The sequence below is a fragment of the Poecilia reticulata genome, linkage group LG9, assembly GCF_000633615.1.
Source record: "Poecilia reticulata strain Guanapo linkage group LG9, Guppy_female_1.0+MT, whole genome shotgun sequence".
NCBI lineage: Eukaryota > Metazoa > Chordata > Actinopteri > Cyprinodontiformes > Poeciliidae > Poecilia > Poecilia reticulata.
The window spans coordinates 11,649,761-11,668,610 of record NC_024339.1 but is presented as its reverse complement, the minus strand read 5'-3'; the positions used below and the strand labels follow the sequence as shown (position 1 = coordinate 11,668,610).

The 18,850-nt window shown below is 37.2% G+C and overlaps 1 protein-coding gene across 1 annotated transcript; it reads right to left on the bottom strand.

The window, feature by feature from the left end:
- Positions 1 to 377: 377 nt before the first annotated feature.
- On the bottom strand, positions 378 to 18,327 carry prodhb (proline dehydrogenase (oxidase) 1b). The gene is made up of 14 exons (XM_008417901.2): positions 17,852 to 18,327; positions 12,984 to 13,189; positions 10,834 to 10,868; positions 10,596 to 10,745; positions 10,356 to 10,420; positions 10,140 to 10,250; positions 8,383 to 8,456; positions 8,127 to 8,208; positions 7,149 to 7,241; positions 5,629 to 5,775; positions 5,288 to 5,463; positions 4,603 to 4,701; positions 4,398 to 4,486; positions 378 to 2,255 (listed from the first exon to the last, which is right to left on the bottom strand). Exons 1-14 carry the CDS (start codon positions 18,206 to 18,208, stop codon positions 2,065 to 2,067), a joined length of 1,875 nt encoding a protein of 624 aa, XP_008416123.1. The 5' UTR covers positions 18,209 to 18,327; the 3' UTR covers positions 378 to 2,064.
- Positions 18,328 to 18,850: the final 523 nt, after the last annotated feature.

The window sequence follows — 18,850 nt, the reverse complement described above, 5'->3', positions numbered from 1 at the left end:
CAGAGCACCGACTCCTCGCACAAAATGACAAGGCCATAATTACTATGAAGCTTAGTTTCCCCCTGACATAAATATGAACTGTGTATCAATAACTGAGGAAAATGTATTTTCTGATGAAACCTAAAGTGTGAAAATTACCCTTTACTGTACTAATTTTGTAAAAAGAAAATGTGAAATGCTCTATTGCTCCTTTAGTGTTTTACACTCCCTTGATATCTGAACTTTTCCACTTGTGTCACATTACAACCTCAAAATGTTATGTGCATTTGAAATGTATGTCTGTGAAGAGGGAAGAAAAAACAACAAAATAACCTGAAAAGTATTTGTGTTCAAGTCTCTTTACTCTGGTAGCCATAAATAAAATCCAGTCCAACTAATTTCCTTCAAAAGATTTCTGCAAGGTTACACAAACGCTTGCATTTATTAAGATACACTTAATGTCTTAAAAAGTCTTAGATATACAGCCCACTAGTCATGACTGTCCACCTGAGCAACTTTGGAGAAGTTTCATTGAGCCACAGTACAGGTGGGGGAATCGGTTGAAAGTACAGCTGTACGCTGAATATGTGGGAGACGTTGCTTTGATCAGTTCAGACCAAATCTGAACTTTTTGCCCTACAAGCAACATGCTCAGTGTAATTGGAAAGCTAGAATTATTATGCTGTGGGAATGGTTTCCTTCAGCAGAGATGGGAGAGCAGGTCACATGAAGGGAATGAATGCAAGCAAGTTCTGGAAGTAAACATGTTCCAGGCTGCAAAAGAACCAAGACTAAGGGAGAGGTTCATAAGTATGACGGCCCAGGACGTACAGCAACATCAAAGCATATTCATGACCTACATCCTCTTGAGTACACTTGAAAATTGTTGTTCACATACCGTCTATATACTATGCAATTTGACTGTATGTCAGACATGCAGTCTGAGGCATTTGTCAAATTTGGAGTCTTTCGATCGACAAAGCTGGTAGAGATGAACCCCAAAAGAACTGCAGTGAAAGATGATTAATGCATCTGTGTGTTCAAAGTATTGATTCTAAGGAACTTAATATAAATGCACACACAAATATTGAAAACTACATATGCTTTTCCCTTCTAATTCACAATAATGTGGTAATAACTGGTTTGAATCAAATCCATTGGAATTTGGTGACACAATGTAAGAGTTCCAGGGTTGTGATTATTTGTAAGACGCTCTATTTGTTTACTAAACTCTTTTGGATTGCTACAAAGTTGTCATAAAAAAAATCCTTTCAACATATTTACATCAGTGTAATTTATTAAAACCCAATGAGAAGGAAAATGCAACTCCGTGTGAAAATAAAAAAAATAAAAAACTCATATACCTAGTACAAAAGGTTAACCAATATAAAATTTTCACTTGCAACACCTGGCCGATAGAATCCAACAAATTATAAAGAGATGAGGGATATAATATGGTTTAAGGTTTCTCAATGATTCAGGAAGAAGCCTTGTTTTAGCGACACACCTTCAGACACATAGATACAGACAGGGATGCTTTCAGTAACAGAGCATGGCTGGAACAGAGTGGATGAAAAATAAAAAGGACTTCAAAAATAGAATGTGTCCTTTGCTGCAATTTAAATCCAGTCTGTTATTTTTATTATTATCTATCTTCTACAAGATAAATGGAGTAATAACGAAGGATGCCCACCCTAGTGTTGTTGACATTTTAGGGAGTCCTTTTGGAGCAGTAAAGATGCCCACTTGATGGATACCAGAGCTCTACAGATAGCACAACGACAAAAATGAGGAAAGCTGTTAGTTGTGGTGGCGGATAAAAAAAGAAATAGGGATCTGTAGCAGGACTTGGATGGGTTGAAGGTGGGTGAAAATAATAAAGCTCCATGCAGTTTATCTGCAAAAAAAAAGGAAAAACTACAGAACATGATAAAACAGGACATGCACAGGGAGAGAGTTGGAGCAGTCGGCTGCAGCAGTAGCCATCAAGCTAGAGAGAAAGTTTGATGACAACTGCTGCTGCTGCTAAAAAAAAATCCCTCAAGGAGCTGACAAACTCTCCTCTCGGTTTCTGCTTCTGTGTTTTCAGTACACTGGTCTGTAGAGAAGCTCCCCAGAGACAAGTCGACGTTTCAACTCCTTCCACAGCAGCTCTCTCTCTTTTTGGGCACCCTTCATGAAGCCGCGGTTCTCCTGTGCCCGTCGGGACAAGTAGGGCATCACCTCACTCACCGGCCCGTAGGGGACGTACTTGTAGACAGGAAAACCTGCCTGGCCTGAGGTAAGACAAAGGAAACAAGGTATTCTACCATTAAAAGAAATTATTTTACTATACCTTCCCTTGTGGGCCTATTACTAGTCTCAAGGAGTACCAATGCTTTTGAAAGCTAATCGATGTTTGCTCGCAAAAGATTAAGGTTAAGTAAGAGTTCATAAAAAATAATCGGTTCTAATCTCACTTTAATCTCAGAAAGAAAGAAAAGGAAAAAAAAAAAAAAAAAAAAAAACTTAATTTTCTGAGTAAGTAAGTTAGTTTGCCATAAAATATCCACCATGATCAAATCAAAGACATTTTTATTTGGACAGTCAAGCCTCTCTCAGAACAAACAGTTTATTTTGTATTACCAAATATAGACCTTACTGCATCTTTAAAAAAAATAAGAAGAGCATCAACAACAATCCTAACCCAGTGTGTCTGTCTTTAACTGACATCATTAAGTCTTAAGAGATGAGCTCATTTGGACCCCACAAACTTTTTAGTCTGTGCGCAGTCTGGTGGGGTCGCGCTGACCCTGTGACCCTGTCTTTAAAAAGTGTGGTTATGGGAACTGACAGTCTGACCACCCCATAATAAGAGCTGATGCTCATAATCAAAATAACCATCTTCAAAATAATGATGCTCTTTTTATTTTATTGAACAAAAAACTGTTGGGCAGGTTAGAAAAATTAATTATTTTGAGAATCTAGCTTATTATCTTTACATAGCAGCTCTAATTAATTAATTATTGGTCAATTTTGACTAAATCATAAAATCTAACTGACCAGCTAAACTGGGAAGAAAAGAAAAGCAACAGGTTTTGCAGATGAAAAGTCAATATTGGAAAGTATTCTTCACTTTAATTGTATATGTTTTGTCAGTCAATATTTATAAGAATTGTATTTTTGCTTTAGGTTATTAAACCATGAGAATCTCATAGCCCATGGCTATTTCCACAGTACAGGAGTTTTACATGTTATGTCAGATTGACCCAAAAGGACATTTTACAGATGGACTCTTGTTGTTGCTCAGCTGCACTGACTTTGAAGTAGTCAGGTTATCTGCTAAGCATAACAACTATGATTTTCTTGGTGTTTACCTTTCAGATAAATGTTTTATCCAGAATCATCCATCAAACTAAACACATTGCAGAAAAACTGTTTCTACAAAAGCCTCCTGGCTAACAGTTTTCCTAAAAGACAATATCATAGAGGCTGCACAGTGGCGCAGTTGGTAGAGCTGTTGCCTTGCAGCAAGAAGGTTCTGGGTTTGATTCCCGGCCCCGGTCTTTCTGCTTGGAGTTTGCATGTTCTCCCTGTGCATGCGTGGGTTTTCTCCGGGTACTCCGGTTTCCTCCCACAGTCCAAAAACATGACTGTCAGGTTAATTGGCCTCTCCAAATTGTCCCTAGGTGTGAGTGTGTGTGTGTGTGCATGGTTGTTTGTCCTGTGTTGCCCTGCGACAGACTGGCGACCTGTCCAGGGTGACCCCGCCTCTCGCCAGGAACATTAGCTGGAGATAGGCACCAGCAACCCTCCTGACCCCACTAACGGGCAAGGGTGTAAAGAAAATGGATGGATGGCCAATATCATAGAAATACGTACATTTTGACTTTCTGAGTGGCTGACAAATAAAAAAAATCTCAGCTCATCTCCAATATAGTTTTGGAAGGTAGTGACTCCAGTATGGCTGCGCCTTCTCTTTCTCTATTCAGAAAGCAACAAAACAAACTGGTGTATCTCTGTTTACATCCTTAACAGTTCAGGCCATTTCATCCTGAGCCCCATGTTGACAGACAGCTGTCTTTCACCAGTGTGTCTGTCTTTGACTGACAAACAAAGTGGTGAGAATCAACAGTGATGCTTCGTTAAGACAGGTGGTCGATACTGAGGTGTCTCAGTTCATATGTCACCCTGCAGGCTGGAGGCCGGCTTTGACATGTGAAATGTTTGTCCGTGTAGCCCGCAAGGTTCCTGAGTGTAGCTTGAAGGCCTCGTGGGACGCAGCTGAGAGCTACGGGGGGGAGGACGGATAATGCACATCCTGCAGAGGCTGGACTGAAACTCTCAAATCATTGTTACGTAAGGCAGGAAGGATTGTTGCCTTGTCCCTGTGTGACTGTAGAGGAGAGTGGGCAGGGTGTTTTGTGTGTTTTCCTCACCCAGTGGGAAGCTGATCTGATCACACATGCCCAGTAGTTGACCGAAGAACACCTTGTTCTCTGCTGGTAAGAGACCGAGCTCATTCATGCTGAATGATTGAGACAAACAAATAAAATTAGCTCAGTTTCTGAGACACATGTGGCTGAGGGAAATGTTTTTTTTTTATTACTTTAAATAGTGCAATGGTGAGAAATCTAATCTTACCTTTTTAGGGTGTATTTTATTGTGTCCTCATTATGAGAAGCGACCATGACATTGGCCTTTCTGTTAAGAGCAATCTCATCCAGCACATAGTGCAAACACCTTTCCAAAGAACGAATGACAATAAGCAGGGGTTGGCTGAAACATTTTCTTTAAACATCATAGATATGGTCACAATTAGGGTTGCACAATACAAGGAAAAAGTGAAATTGTATTAGTTGTGTCTTTTATTGTAAATTCAATATCCATTGAGTTAAAGCTACTTTTTCCTCACTCTCCTAGTTTTTTTTCCATCATCACAATGGTCCTACCGATTCCTTGAGGATGTTATCCACTAACATCTACACCAGGTGTGGACACGAACGGCAGGGAGAGTCTAACTAGATGGGTAATTATTGCATCTTATTCGAAAGCAAAGTTTAAATGCAAAGCACTAGAAATATAATAGCTTATCGCATCCAAGCTCTCCAAGTCTATGTTTGTGATTAGGCAGGTTTTATTGATTTAGAGATGATAGCTTTGGGACCCAAAGAAAAATTGCTTGCTACTTTTAAATTGGGGGGTGGCAACATTATGCAACACATATAGTCAGCTTTTTATGAAAATGCAAAATGTGAACTTAGTTTTGATATAATGAATTCAGTTCCAAAGTATTATAATAAATGAAGAAACAAGCCATGGTTCAAACCTGTGGTACATTGTGCTAGTAGACTCATAGTTGGGGTTTATAGGGTCTTCATATCGGACCTCCTTCGCTCTCTCTCGCTCCTGATACATGTATGCTCCACGTACCAGCTTAGCAGCAAAACACCAACCCTCCCTTCTGGACAGTTCTACGTCCATAGTTACATTTTTATAGGCTTCCTGCAAAATAAAAAGAGAAGAGCAAGTTTATGTTCTTTGTCTTTACCTCTAGAGCTATACATCTAATATTTTAGCCGTTTCAACATAAAATTCTTTAAAGTTTATGTATTGCTGTAATTCTCAGGTAATTTATCAGTTTAATTGTTTGGTTTTGTTGGTTCTAACCTTTAGGTAGCACTGGTAGGTGTTGAAAACGACAGGCTTCTCCCTGTTGTAGATCCTCTGTGAATCCAGTGCAAGTTTACTGATGGCTGGCTGGAAATAGGTTTGCTCTGCATCCACCATTAAGCAAACACCGTTTTCTAAGGCACACTGTGAAATGATATTTTTAATTAAAATTACTTAATGATGTATAAATCAAGATTTTTTTTTTCTAGAATTAATTATATTTAAAATTTTGACTGTTAAATACAATGGGTAATGCACATTTCTCTGATACAAAATGCCATACGTTTCTACAAAGACCAAAACAAATTCACTATGAATTTACTCCAAATATCGACAGCGATGTAAGTTTGTATACAGAGATTAAATAAACATAATGGAATGGAGAAAGATGGATGGAAGGACAGGAGATGGAAAAATGAATGGGTGGACAGCATATAAATAAAGGGATTGATGGCAGGTGATGGATGGACAAAGAAATGAAAGGACTAATGGACTGATGAATTAATGAGTGGATGGAAGGATGGACACAGCTGGATGCAGTATTTAGACTACCAATTTCCATTTCTGGATATATATTCATGAACAAATTTCATACTTTTTCATACTCCATAGGTACCTTTATACAGTAGGGCTGTGTAATAATATCAATTTTGCGATATATATCGATATTTTCTTTCCTAGAAAAAAATCGATATTCATCCGCAAGTATCGTAACATCCAACTGTCACCTTGCTCACTCACTGCTTGCTTCGCCGGGAGAGTGATTCGGTCATCAGGCTTAGAGTGGTTCCTTCAGATGTTAAGTGTCAAGGTTAAAAAGGTATTATTTACTTTACAAATGTGTGTAAGCTACAGTTTGTACTGTTTCAATTAAAAGAAACATGTTTTCTCACCACTTCTTTGAATCATTTTGTCCAGCTGTCGACTTTAAGTCTGTCCAACCAGAGCCAGGTATTGTGTAGTTGGTGCTTTTAATCAGTTTTCAGTTAAATTAATTCAATCCGACTTTATAACACTCACGAAATGTCACCAAAATCACTCTGTCCCTCTAAAATCTTTCAGAAAATTGCAAAAGTGTATTGAATTGTATCGTTTGCTGAATGTCACAATATATATTGTATCGTGAGCAGAATATCATGTATAGTATCGTGAGATTATTGTATCACTAGAGCCCTATTATACAGCACTTTTCAAGTTTTATTAACCACATTAAAAGTGGAATTCTCTAACTTAAACACAAAAACACACATTTGCACGTTGACAGCTTTAAGACTTAATATAAGGTGATTATACAAGAACTAAAGTAAGTTGTTTTCAGAGCTGCTTAACTAATGTGTCCTAATTTGTCCATACAGTAACATGTGCACAATATAGGCATTACAAACAGAAACACTGTAAGAAAAGGCACAAAAAAATTTTTACACATTGATATTGGTAAAAAACATCAACTTTGCTAAAACTGTATTCATAGCTACTCCATAATAAACATTTAGTGGTTCCATGTGATTTCTGATTACCTTTGCCAATGCATCAAGGCGCTCCAATGTCCTCTTTATCTGATTCTCATCCTCTATGGTGAAGTTTTTCAGCAGAGGCTCCAGTTTATCCAGCTATAGAAACAACAAGCACAGACTAAACTACAGACCAAAACAGATCTAAAATGTAAGGGAAGGTAAGCTACGTTTTACTATCTATACCTGAGCTCTATGCAGCTGAGGTATACATAGAGCTACTACTAGAACACAGTAGTAGCTCTATGTATATCTGCAGGAAGCTTTCAATTGTGAACGCTCATACATTTAAACAATTTAAATGTATTTTCAAATTCTAGGAGTTCTATAAATATAAAAATATAAAGGGTTTGGTTTGATAAAAATAAATAAATAAATAAATAAATAAATAAATAAATAAATCTTCCAGTAAATTATTTTCATCCGTTGTCACTTTTTATTTAATGTTTTAATTGTACATAATATCACATTAAATTACTGCCTCATATAAACCTTCACTGGTTTAAAAAAAAACAAAAGCTATTTACTTAACTTCTAATGAGCCCTACTCTTTATTTTTGTTTTGTAGTTCTTTATTTTATTTCACTATTCAGAATAGTCTTAAAAATGTCTAAATGAGATTGGTTGATTGTCTAGTGGAATACTGCATATGGTGAAATAAAGAAAAAGTAAAATAAAATATAATTAAAATATGGTGTATTGATGGTTTCATAGAATTTCAAGTCCATAGATGTTAAATAAATTAACTGCAGCAAGTTGTTTTCAGAGCTGCAACATTATATCGCATTACTTCAATTTTTTTTTGCTAATTTTAAGTACATTTGTTGAAGACTTTGGAATTATAAATAAATCCAAATGCTAGCAGCAACAGGCCTAAAATTATTCATCAGGTGCTAATGAAAACAAATATTCAACTGTAACTTATAAAATGCATCAAATTGTATTTGAATTGTGTTATGTTTCAAAGAATTGTTCTCTTCTCACCTTTACATTTGGAGCTAAAAGCAGGTCTGATGTGTTCACTCTGTCATCTATTAGACTGTTCCAATCAAGGATGTCAATGCGTCTGTTGGGGATAAAAATGGAAGGATATGACATAATTGCACTAAATTATGATAAAGGTTTGCAACAATGTGCATAATTTCTCATTAATGTCAATAATCTAACAAAACACACCATGTGAAGACAAAGTATATTGTCTGTGTACAACGGACATGCAGTATTATGTGTTTGTGCCTACCCTGCTGATTCCCCTTTCTTTCTCGTAAACCAACCATGGAAGTCACCTTCTGCACCCAGTTTGATCATCAATTCCTGTAATCACAAAAACAGCTACATTTCTAGGGCCTTCTCAATAAATCTGTGTGCAGGATACTTAATAAAATTGTGACTCCGCAAAATCCATAAATGTGCTCAGCATCAGAAGGACATAATAAGCAGATGTAATAAACATGCACATCCTCCCCTTATAAATCACAGTGCTTGTGGAAATGAGCACACTTGGATTAGGCTTTATATCCAATTAATGATCAATGCAAAGCGGCTCAAGAATGCTAATGAGAAGTAATGTGCCTGCAGATTTCTGACTGCACAGAGAAGCTGAGAGGAAGACCAAAAAATGTATTTCAGGTGCTAACAGGCAAGCATTTGCCATATGTCAAAAGCTATTTAATTCTGATTATGTTGTTTTCTAGCAGTAGCTTATAGGAGTATTTATTTGTGTAAAAGTCTAAAAGTAAATAAATTATATTTAAACTTGCAGAACGCTAGATAGTAATATCTTGTACAGATGTATGTTCAACAACTAACACAACTTACTTATTCACTTTAGCTCAATTGGATTAGACTGACAATAGGCTATACTTTGACTGCTTCTGCTTTCTGTCGCTGTGTTGACAGTAAGATTTTACCACCTAGGAATCAATAAAATGTCTAACTTAGTTTAATAAGCTCAAGCTTTGGCTTACCTTAGATCTGCTTTATTCAGCTGACCTTTGCTCGGCTAAACCTGATTTATCTTAAGGTAAAGTAACTGTTCCTTCTACTTTATTTCTACAGTTTATCTCGGTTTAAGATAATTTATCTTACTTCAGCTTATATTATCTTAACATATTTCATGTCAGGTTGCCTTAGTTTAGCTTATTACAATTAAGATAAGATTAAAACTTGACTTTTGTAATGTCTGCCTTTAACCAAGCTTCCCTTCAATCTTAATTTACTTTACCTTATCTTAACTTTACTTGGTTTACTTTGAATAGGATAAAGTTATTGTAGCTTATTGTCTATCCTTGTTCAGTGAAATTGAGTTTAAAATAATTCATCTTCTCTTATCTGAGAAGATTTTTAACTTGTCTTAGATTAGCCTAGTTCATCTTACCTTAGTTTGATTTATTGTACATTCATTTCTTATTGTTACATGTCCTGTTTTATTTGTATTTTCTTGCTGTCTAATTCTTTGTCTTATGTTTTTAATTCCAATATAAACAGCATCTCACTAGGGTGAGCAAAAATATAAGTTTTGGTCTTTAGGTTATAGTAATAGTCTGTACTTGCATAGTGCTTCAAAAAGTCTCCAAAGTGCTTCACATTACATCCACTGGGTCACCTATTCATGCACACATTCACATGCTGATGGTGGCTATTGATTGTAAAGAGGACCTGCATACTCTGCAAGAAAAGTCAAGACCAACTGTAACATGTAGACAAGCTGCACATCAGTTCGCCAGTTTATCTCCTCACTGTTAGAATTGCAAATTTTCTCAATGTCCTTAATGTTCAAACACGAGTCAATCTGCATACAGGTGCAGACTCCACTTCCAAGCTTCTTTCAAGTCCCATTATTTTGGGCATGTAGTATAAGGTTAAAAAATAAGCTCCTGCATTACAACATGTAGGAATATCCTGTTGCTGTCTATGCAGTGTTTGTGAGAGATAAATTTACCCATATGAGATTGAATTAAAAGATCTCTGGACTCAAAGAAGAAGGAAAAAACCTACCTGCAGTTGTGTCAGCTCCAGTCTCTGCTCCAAGGCCTCCATGCCATCCTGCTGTGATGCCAGGAATGTGAAAAATCGCTGCCATTTCACGAGGACCTCTGAGAACCGGAGCTTATCGAAACAAAGAGAAGAAAAAAAATTATTATTCTTCTCTCCTGCGGCTATTCCTCGAGCTAGATTGTCACACTGAGCTTTACATTACCATTTACAGCTTACCAGAAGCTGGGGTCGTCCAAGTGCAGTCATTTTGATTGCAGAAAAGCCATCCATAGAACTCCCACCTATGGATAGGAAACTGTTTGATTATGATGTAAAGACATTTGCTTTGTAACAATTTAGAAAGAAGTAAATAAAGCATATTGCATAACTACTGGGGTCCTATTTAAATTCATAACTTCAATAAAATGCATGAAACCAACTTATTTTCAAAATGTATCACTTATTTAGGTTACCCACCAGATGCTTTGATACACTTCATAAAGGTCTCCATATGCTGGTCACATTTGGCCTCATCAGCATAGAAATATGTGCAGGTTCCAGTCACTTCCCTCTGACTGTCACCTAATTGCTTGCCTGCTTCATAGTTTTTCTCTCTGTAGCCCTCGCCTGGGGAGGAAAACAAATTTGCATGCCTATTTCTTCTAATTGCGTCATGTGCTGTGTACACAAATGAGAACAAAACAAGGCAGCTTACCTATGCTCTCTTTCCCTCCAGCGGAAACGCTTGAGCTAAAATAGGAGTGTTGAGAAAAGGCAGTTAATTTGCTCAGGATTGGGGCAACGTTAGAAAAGCGAGTTGCATCAGATTCTGCGAATTGACATTTCTTTGAGGACATTTTGGCCTTGTGGCATGCCGTAGAGTGTCATTGTGTTGGATGACCTTAAACACTTTATTCTGAAACATCCTTAATGTTTGATGCCGACTCCCTCATGGGGCCTTGAAGCGTCACTTTTCACTTGACCTATTCGCCCTTTTCATCATAAGGTATTAGACAAAGTTCATGTAAACAAACATCTGACTTAACAGCGAGCAAGTCAGTCATCAGAAATTCAGGAGAGCTGATGGGAGTTGAGTCCTTTTACCACTGCAACATTTTGACAGAATGAAACAGTTGAAAATTGAATCATGCTGCAATACAATTCATATAGAACTAGAAGCGTTTTTAAAAAACTCATTTTAAGTTTTATTTTAGTTTGTAAGCGCAGTTCCTTAATTTTTTAATTGTTTGCACTGTAAAAGCACAACGTCTTTGTAATTTCAGTCTTGTTCTTAGTGCAAATATTTTAGTACACTTGAAATAAGACAAAACAAACTTACAGTTAACTTTTCAACCATACAGGAGCTTGTTTTAAGTAAATACTTTAATTCTGATGAAAAAGTACTAGTTGCATTAGAAGATTATTTCATTTCTAACAATACATCAGTTTCATAAAATTAACTAATATTTATTAGTATTAGTTAGTACTAAGTAATACTAACAATAAGATATAAGTACCCACTCAGACTTATTATGAGTGAGTAATGACTTCTAGCATTAAAACCAAGATTAGATTTGTTGTTTTATCAATTGCAAAACATAAGGCTTTAAATATTTGCTTTTAATAATCTAGATTAGGCAATAAAAAAAAACACAATGACAACACTGAAAAAGCCACTTGGCGATTACTGTAGACATCTCCCTCTTAAAATTAATCCAGTGTTTGTTTCTCTTCCTTGTAGTTTGGCTTTTCCAGCTCACTGCACAGCTTATCAGCTGGAGTTGGTGTAATTTTGTCCCCTGGTCTAAAAATGAGCAACTGTCAAACTTAAATGTTTCAGAACATTAAATACATTTTTATATCAGACAAAAATAAATAGTAAATACAAAATGCAAAATCTAAATAATAAATTCTATCAAAACTAGCCTTGTCCTGTAAAAATATAACTGGATTAACTATAATTACCCACATTTCTTTTTTTATTTAGTTTTTAGTCAGACCTAGAACATTTAACTGTGATAAAAACAACAAAACAAAATCTATAAGAGCCATGTACTTATACTTAACACTGTAAAATAGAATAAGTAGGTCATAATGAAGGTAATGCCATTCGATAAAACAAAAAAAACTAAGGAAGTTCTTTGTGGCACGATTTGACACAGTAGTCAGCTGTCACTCTACATCAACCTAGAATTATACTGCCTGAAAACCTTACACTTCATTCACTGTTTTTGACCTTTTGAAAATCTGAGATGTCATACAAGATATAAAGGGTCTTTGTACTTAGTACAATATGCTGAATAAATCTGACAAGTTGATTTTTTCTATTTTGCTTCTAAGAAATTCTCATCAAAATGTTCCCTTTTATTCACTCAACTGACTCAAGTAGCTGTGAAGCAGGCCGAGCTGTCTATATTTAATCTTGGACTGTGAAAATGTTCTAATTATTCCACATATGCATGAACGCCCAGAGCTGAGAGTGAAGTAACATTGCTGCTGTCTAGAGACAGTGGTTGCACCAGGATTTTACTGTCATCCTACTTTACATCAGGAGGCAGATCAGATAGCTGCTGCCTTGTGCTGTTCATGTGACCAGATCCCAGGCAAGTGACAAAATACTGCCAATCAAAATAGAAGCCAAAAAACCCCAGTTTTTATCTTAATCTTATTTTTTTCACAGTTCTTATCCTAATTTTTTTCCAATTTAGATGAATAGTTGCAAATAATAAAATGTACTGCGTGTAATTTGCCATATATTTGATAAAAGTTGGACATATCTAAAACACAAAATCAGAGAAATGATTATTCATGCCTTATGTAGCATCAGTTCTAATGTGAAATAAAAAGCAACAAATGTTATACTACCTCTCTTTCTGGTGCTCCTCCTTCTGGCTGATGTCCTCCTCGACACTGTAGTCCAGGACAGAGCCAACGCCAAAAGCCTGGTTCTTCTGGATCAGAGGTTTAATGGATATGTGATCCTCCCCAGCAACAAACTGGCCATAGAAGGTCATCTTCATGAGCTGATCAAAAACCTTCTGGCCTAAAATTTTCTTACCAAGGTCCATTATCTATGCAAAAAAGAGAAAACATTGCTATAGTCTTAGAGTATGAGACAATGACAGTGTGGCTCTTCATTTGGGTCATAATAGTACTGAATCTATATGACTCATAGACCCAATGACAAACAATTACTTGCCATGTTCTAAATGTACCTGACAATGTAAAAACATAAAAGCAGCAAAGAAAACAAGAAAATAAAATGAAACATCAGTGAATTACTGTGAAGGTCAGGATTGTGCGTGATACCTGCATGCAAAAAAGTGTACAAAGATTACCACTGCAATGCAGCAGGTAACCATGAACTGGCAGTTTGGCCTTAATAAGATTTTAATAGTACAAAAACTTAAATGAAAAATAAGCTAAGGTGTGTATATATGTGTTTGTTTCTATTGGGTATATTTAATTTAGCATTAGTAGAGACTTTATAATGTACAATCTCTGTACCGTGACCCTGTCATTAAACTTATGTGGTGTCAGAAGTATTGTTTAACTGTAGTTTTGAAATAAATATTATACTGCGAGTTATTTGTGATTTTAGATAATGCTTAAAAATTAAGCTTTGTGCGTCACGTCGTTATCACTGGAGTATCAGAGCATCCAATGTCAATAGTGCAAATAACTTCAATAACTTCAAATACTTGTCAGCTAATTACATAAGTGCGATACATTCAGACTCTCTATGCTAGAAACACTGTGCAAATGATTTTTGTTAGCAGAAAGTCTTTTAGGAAGCAGGGTTTCCCCGAGAAAACTTGCTAAGCCCGGTGGTCGGGGCGTCGAGTTGGTCCACCGTGTTTTTGTATTAAAAGATGTTAAGTTGACAGAAAATATTTAAAGTATTACTGTGTAATTATTAGAGATGTGCCGATCAGGTTTTTTCCTGCAGATACCGATTCCCCATGAGGGCCGATCACCGATACCGAACACTGATAACGATCACATAATTATTATTTTTTTAATCAAAAGCGCTAACGGTTACCGGTTATGTGGAAAAAGGAACCATGAATTCACCTTAATTTAGACAAAATGTTGTTTTTAATAACTTTTTCCAAGAAAAAAACAGGCATTGTGCAAATTGTATTGCTGTCGGTAATACAATCTTTAACAGACTGAAAACATATGAAGGCTCTGAAGAGGCTAAATAATGCAGAGTCAAAATAAATCCTCTCAACATTGCCAAAAAATTCAAGTATAAAACTTAACATTCAAAGGCAAATACAGGATTCATTACAAGAAACAATCCTGAGTTACTGAATGAAAACTTTCTGATAGCATGGCGGCTAGCTGATTACTGCTAGCTCTGAGTGCCTGTTTCTGACTGAGCGGAGTAATTATGCAGAACAGGGAGGAGATTGATTCTTTTTTCAGAGATTATCTGTCTCTTGTTAGGACAGCGAAAGTTTTAATACGTATGTAAAATTTATTTTTTTAATTTAGATGCTGCAGCTTTAGGCAGAGGTTCGGTGTGAGAGCAGAAGAGGCGCTCCATCTGTGAAATATTACTACCTGTATCGCGTAGCAGTGGTTCTACATCGAGATCAGAACCAGCGTCTTACATCGCAGCTCGAAGACTTAAATAATTTTGCGAGTTATTTGTTTAGCTTTCTGACCGTCATGCTAATCCGGGTGAGTGTTTGTAGCTGTGAGCTGCTTTACCTCCTGTCTGATCGCTCCATATGTCTTTTTTACTGCAGTGAGCCTCGATGTAGCCAAACTCCGTCAAGTATGGAATTATTTTTATGCCATATTAGATTTGTCGTGTTGACGCATTTTGACCTGCTTCAATTTTCCGCCGCAACACGCAAACTTCCCCATTCACTCAGTGCATTATAGTTCCACATCGCTTAGGATTTGTTGCTGCGTGTTTGCACAGTGTGAAGGAAAGAGGAGACCAGCTGCACAGGCAGGCTGCGAAATGAGATGCAGGTRATCGGTTTGTGTGATTGGCAACAAGAGACCGTGATCGGCGATCACCAATCATACACTTTTTCACGGAAATCGGCCGATTATGATCTGTGGCCAATCGATCGGCACACCTCTAGTAATTATATGTTACAGGAAAAGATCTCCAGTGAAATGCTATTTAAACCTGCAACTAGTCTAAAAACAACAAATTTGCACTTCTGTTTAATCCAAATTAAGTCAGCAGCTTCGTCAGGCCCCCAAGAGCTTCAGGGGCCCAATAAACACTAATATTTTAAAACATACCACAGATACATACATGTAACATTTGTTTATTGAGATTATCAATGCTGTTAAACTTAATTCAATTTCAGCATACATAAATTAAAAGATTTTAAATTGTTTAACATTTAAATGCAAGATTTTAAGGAGCTGGCAAGTTTACTTTGTAAAACTTCAAAGAACAATATTCATAGTTAGATTGTTTTGTTACCATAGCAACAATCTGATGCTGTGAGTTTAATCTTTGAATTTACAAATACAAATTAGTAAACTGCAATTATAACTTATTGCTTTTTAGGCTGGCCAATTAAACTACTCCCTTCTCCCATATTTCACTAAATCTAACACAGAAGCTGTTAGAGATGCTGATGTTTTTAGCAGCTAGAGGGGCCCCTAAGTCAAAGTCTGCACAAGGCCTCATACAACCTTGGACCGGCCCTGCAGGATGAGGTAATCCGCTGCACTGCGCAGAGATGCGCAACAAACGGGAGATTTGGCTTTAGTAGTTGTTCCATTTCGTGTCTGTTAAGTTTTTAATCGTCACAGAAACTATTCTGGTTGGTCGAGTTTATGGGACTCGACCGTGCCTGACGGTCACAAGTTTCTCAGATCTCCATGCGGCCGCGCGCATTAACTCTTAAGTACACAACGTATTTGATATGGTTTGATGCATCGTGTAACCGGAAAAATAATACTAAAAATAACAATAAAATAATATAAAATCAGCCTGATGCGTGACTCCAAGGAGAGGGCGAAAGCTCCTCGCCGGACTGAACCTGCATGATGAGGTTAGCGCTGATCATTATCCACAAACGCTCCGACCAACCGGGACCACAGACATAAACTTTACAGGGAAGACAGACAAAGAGCCACACGGTAGTAAACGCCGCATATAATTATTCGTTTACAAAGATAAATCATTCTCACCGCTCCACAACGCCACCTCTGAATTCGCTAGAAGTTATTCCTGCGGTTCACTTAGAGCTGCGCAACCAGAGCTAACGCGGCGGGTTTTAAACTCTTACCTAGAGTTCTCCAAAGGACCATAGTTCCTCACAGTAAGTTGATGTAAACATCCATACAGGAGGTCAGCCTGTGTCCAGTTTGAGTGAAAGGAGGCGCGTGCGATCCCGCTGAGGTAAAGCGCTGAGGTAAAGCAGCGGCAGCGCGCGAGGCAAAGCGCAGAGGCGCCAGCTGTGTGATTGATCCGCGCGCTGTCGGGTTTAAACGCATCAACTATAAACCCATCTATTATAAACCTATCCTTAAGGATAAATCTGCTCTGCTAGTGAAAAGCTCAGAGCAACAGAGATGTTTGTAGTCTGGCTTTAAAAAAAAAAAAAAAAGCGATTTTTTTTTTTCATTAGAAAGGTCAGTTCATAAGTCATAAAAAACTGCAAATAAGGTAATTGTTGCCAAAACAACAGATAAAGTTAATACTCATTTTCTATAAACAGTATTTCTTAAATAAAAGCAGATTCAATTTTGCCAGTAGCTGCATAAACGACATCATATCTAAGGTGTGTTTAGAATGCAATAAAGGAATAATTTATGTTTAACAACTTTGTGACATTCACACACACATTATTGCAAATTACATTTTGCTATCATTGAGCAGAGCAGACTTAATTTTATTTAGCCTGTCTTTTGTACTGATTTAGCACTCAGGTCATTTTTTTTATTTCACGCATCTGCTAAGATTTATAATGATGCAGGCTAAATTGAAATAGCATGAGGTGATATTCTTAGCAAAAGTCAGACAAGTAAGAGTGAAGATGAAAACAGCCTAAGAATGATTTGATACAGTTCTCTGGCATGTAGATAGATGTGCATCTACGTAGAGAAAGTATCTTTGTCACAACATTAAATAATTAGTGGATTAGAAAAGTGTTTATATCTGAACATAAAGAGGATTAAATCCAACTACACATTTATTATCGCAAATTTATCATCTGGCACATTTAAAGTAACATTGTGCATGTGAACAGAAATATTGGTCAATACAAAACCTCTTGGCTACTTTAGTTTATAAATAGTAGCTAGCTTACATTATGCAACAGGTTGCAAAGAGCTTGACATGCAAAGGCAGGTTGTAATTTGAGACATGGGTGTGCTGCAGGATGTTTGGTTGGTTAGCAGTCAGGGACAGCACAATATTCTGTAATGTATTGTGGTCTCAGTTTATGGTTTACAAATATGAAAATTGGTAAAGATACTAATTGGTTTTTACAGTTCTAAATATGCGGGTAAAGGTTATCAGCTCTGACTAGTAAATCATATCTAGGCTACTGTGACAAGTTAATGCCTGCAGAGTTAATAGTAGGATCGCCTGTCTTGCTTTTAAGTTCATCGCCATTCTTCTAACCTGTTGCCATAGATAAATACTGTTTACAACATCATAGTATTAATTTAAATCATTCTGAACCCACAAAACTACATCACCAGAAATATTCCAATTATTGTTAGTTTGCTACTGTCTGCATTACCTCTTCATTCTTATCAACCAGGAAGTCATAGGAACAAAGTTTGAAAACCACCAAACTTCTGAGTAGCTCTAATGAGTCTTTGCTCCTGTAAGCTTCCTGGCTTTGCTCAAAGTCTACGGAGATCTCGTTAGCAGCGGAGGAAGAGTTGGTGCGGTCTCTCCCTCTCTTCCCAAGAGACTGCAGCCGGGCAGAGGCACGCTGAGCTCCGCTCCGGTTTCTGCCATGGTCCGTCTTCTCCGGAGGGGGCGTCGAGCTGGAGGTAACGGTGGACTGCAGTCTTCGGTTGGATAATAACCGCTTCAAGAGAATTTCTGCATTTACCCACGTGTGGGCTGGCACGGTTTTGAGACAAAACATCCGGTAATGATAACGTAGATAAGAAAGAATTGTCTTAAAGTCAGCACACTACCTTCTCTTAGCTTGGCACGCGACGGTGTAAATAAACAAGACGTGGGTCTGTCAAAGGAATCACCTGATTGGCGGAAAGAGGGCGTGACGATGCCCACACCCAAAAACTATGCATCTGATCCAGCTTCTCAGAAAAGCATTCAATGAGTGAACTCCTCTTATAGAGACTTTCATCACATAACCAGGTGTGGTTCTAGAGGCAGTTTTAACTGGTTCTGCAAAATAACTGAATAGCTTTCCCACCATCTTAAAGCTACACAGTATGTAACTTTAAGGTCCCAACCTTCAAACTTTGCCTACTTAATATTGTTGAAATGTTCTACTTAAGTAGGCGTTTCACAGCACTGCAAAATGCAATTGTATCTGAATTCAAGCGTTCCAAATTGTATTTTTCTTTCACATTTCACAGGTTGAATCTTTTACCATCCATTCTCTTTGACTGCCCAGCTCATTCTGAGGTATCCCAGGAATTATCCAGAGAGATTTTAGAAATTCCTAGAAGCTCTAGAACTATACTAGGGTCTCCTTTCATTGGGATGAGCTCTGAAAAATAACAACCTCAGGTTTTTCTGCACGACTCAGAAGGTATCC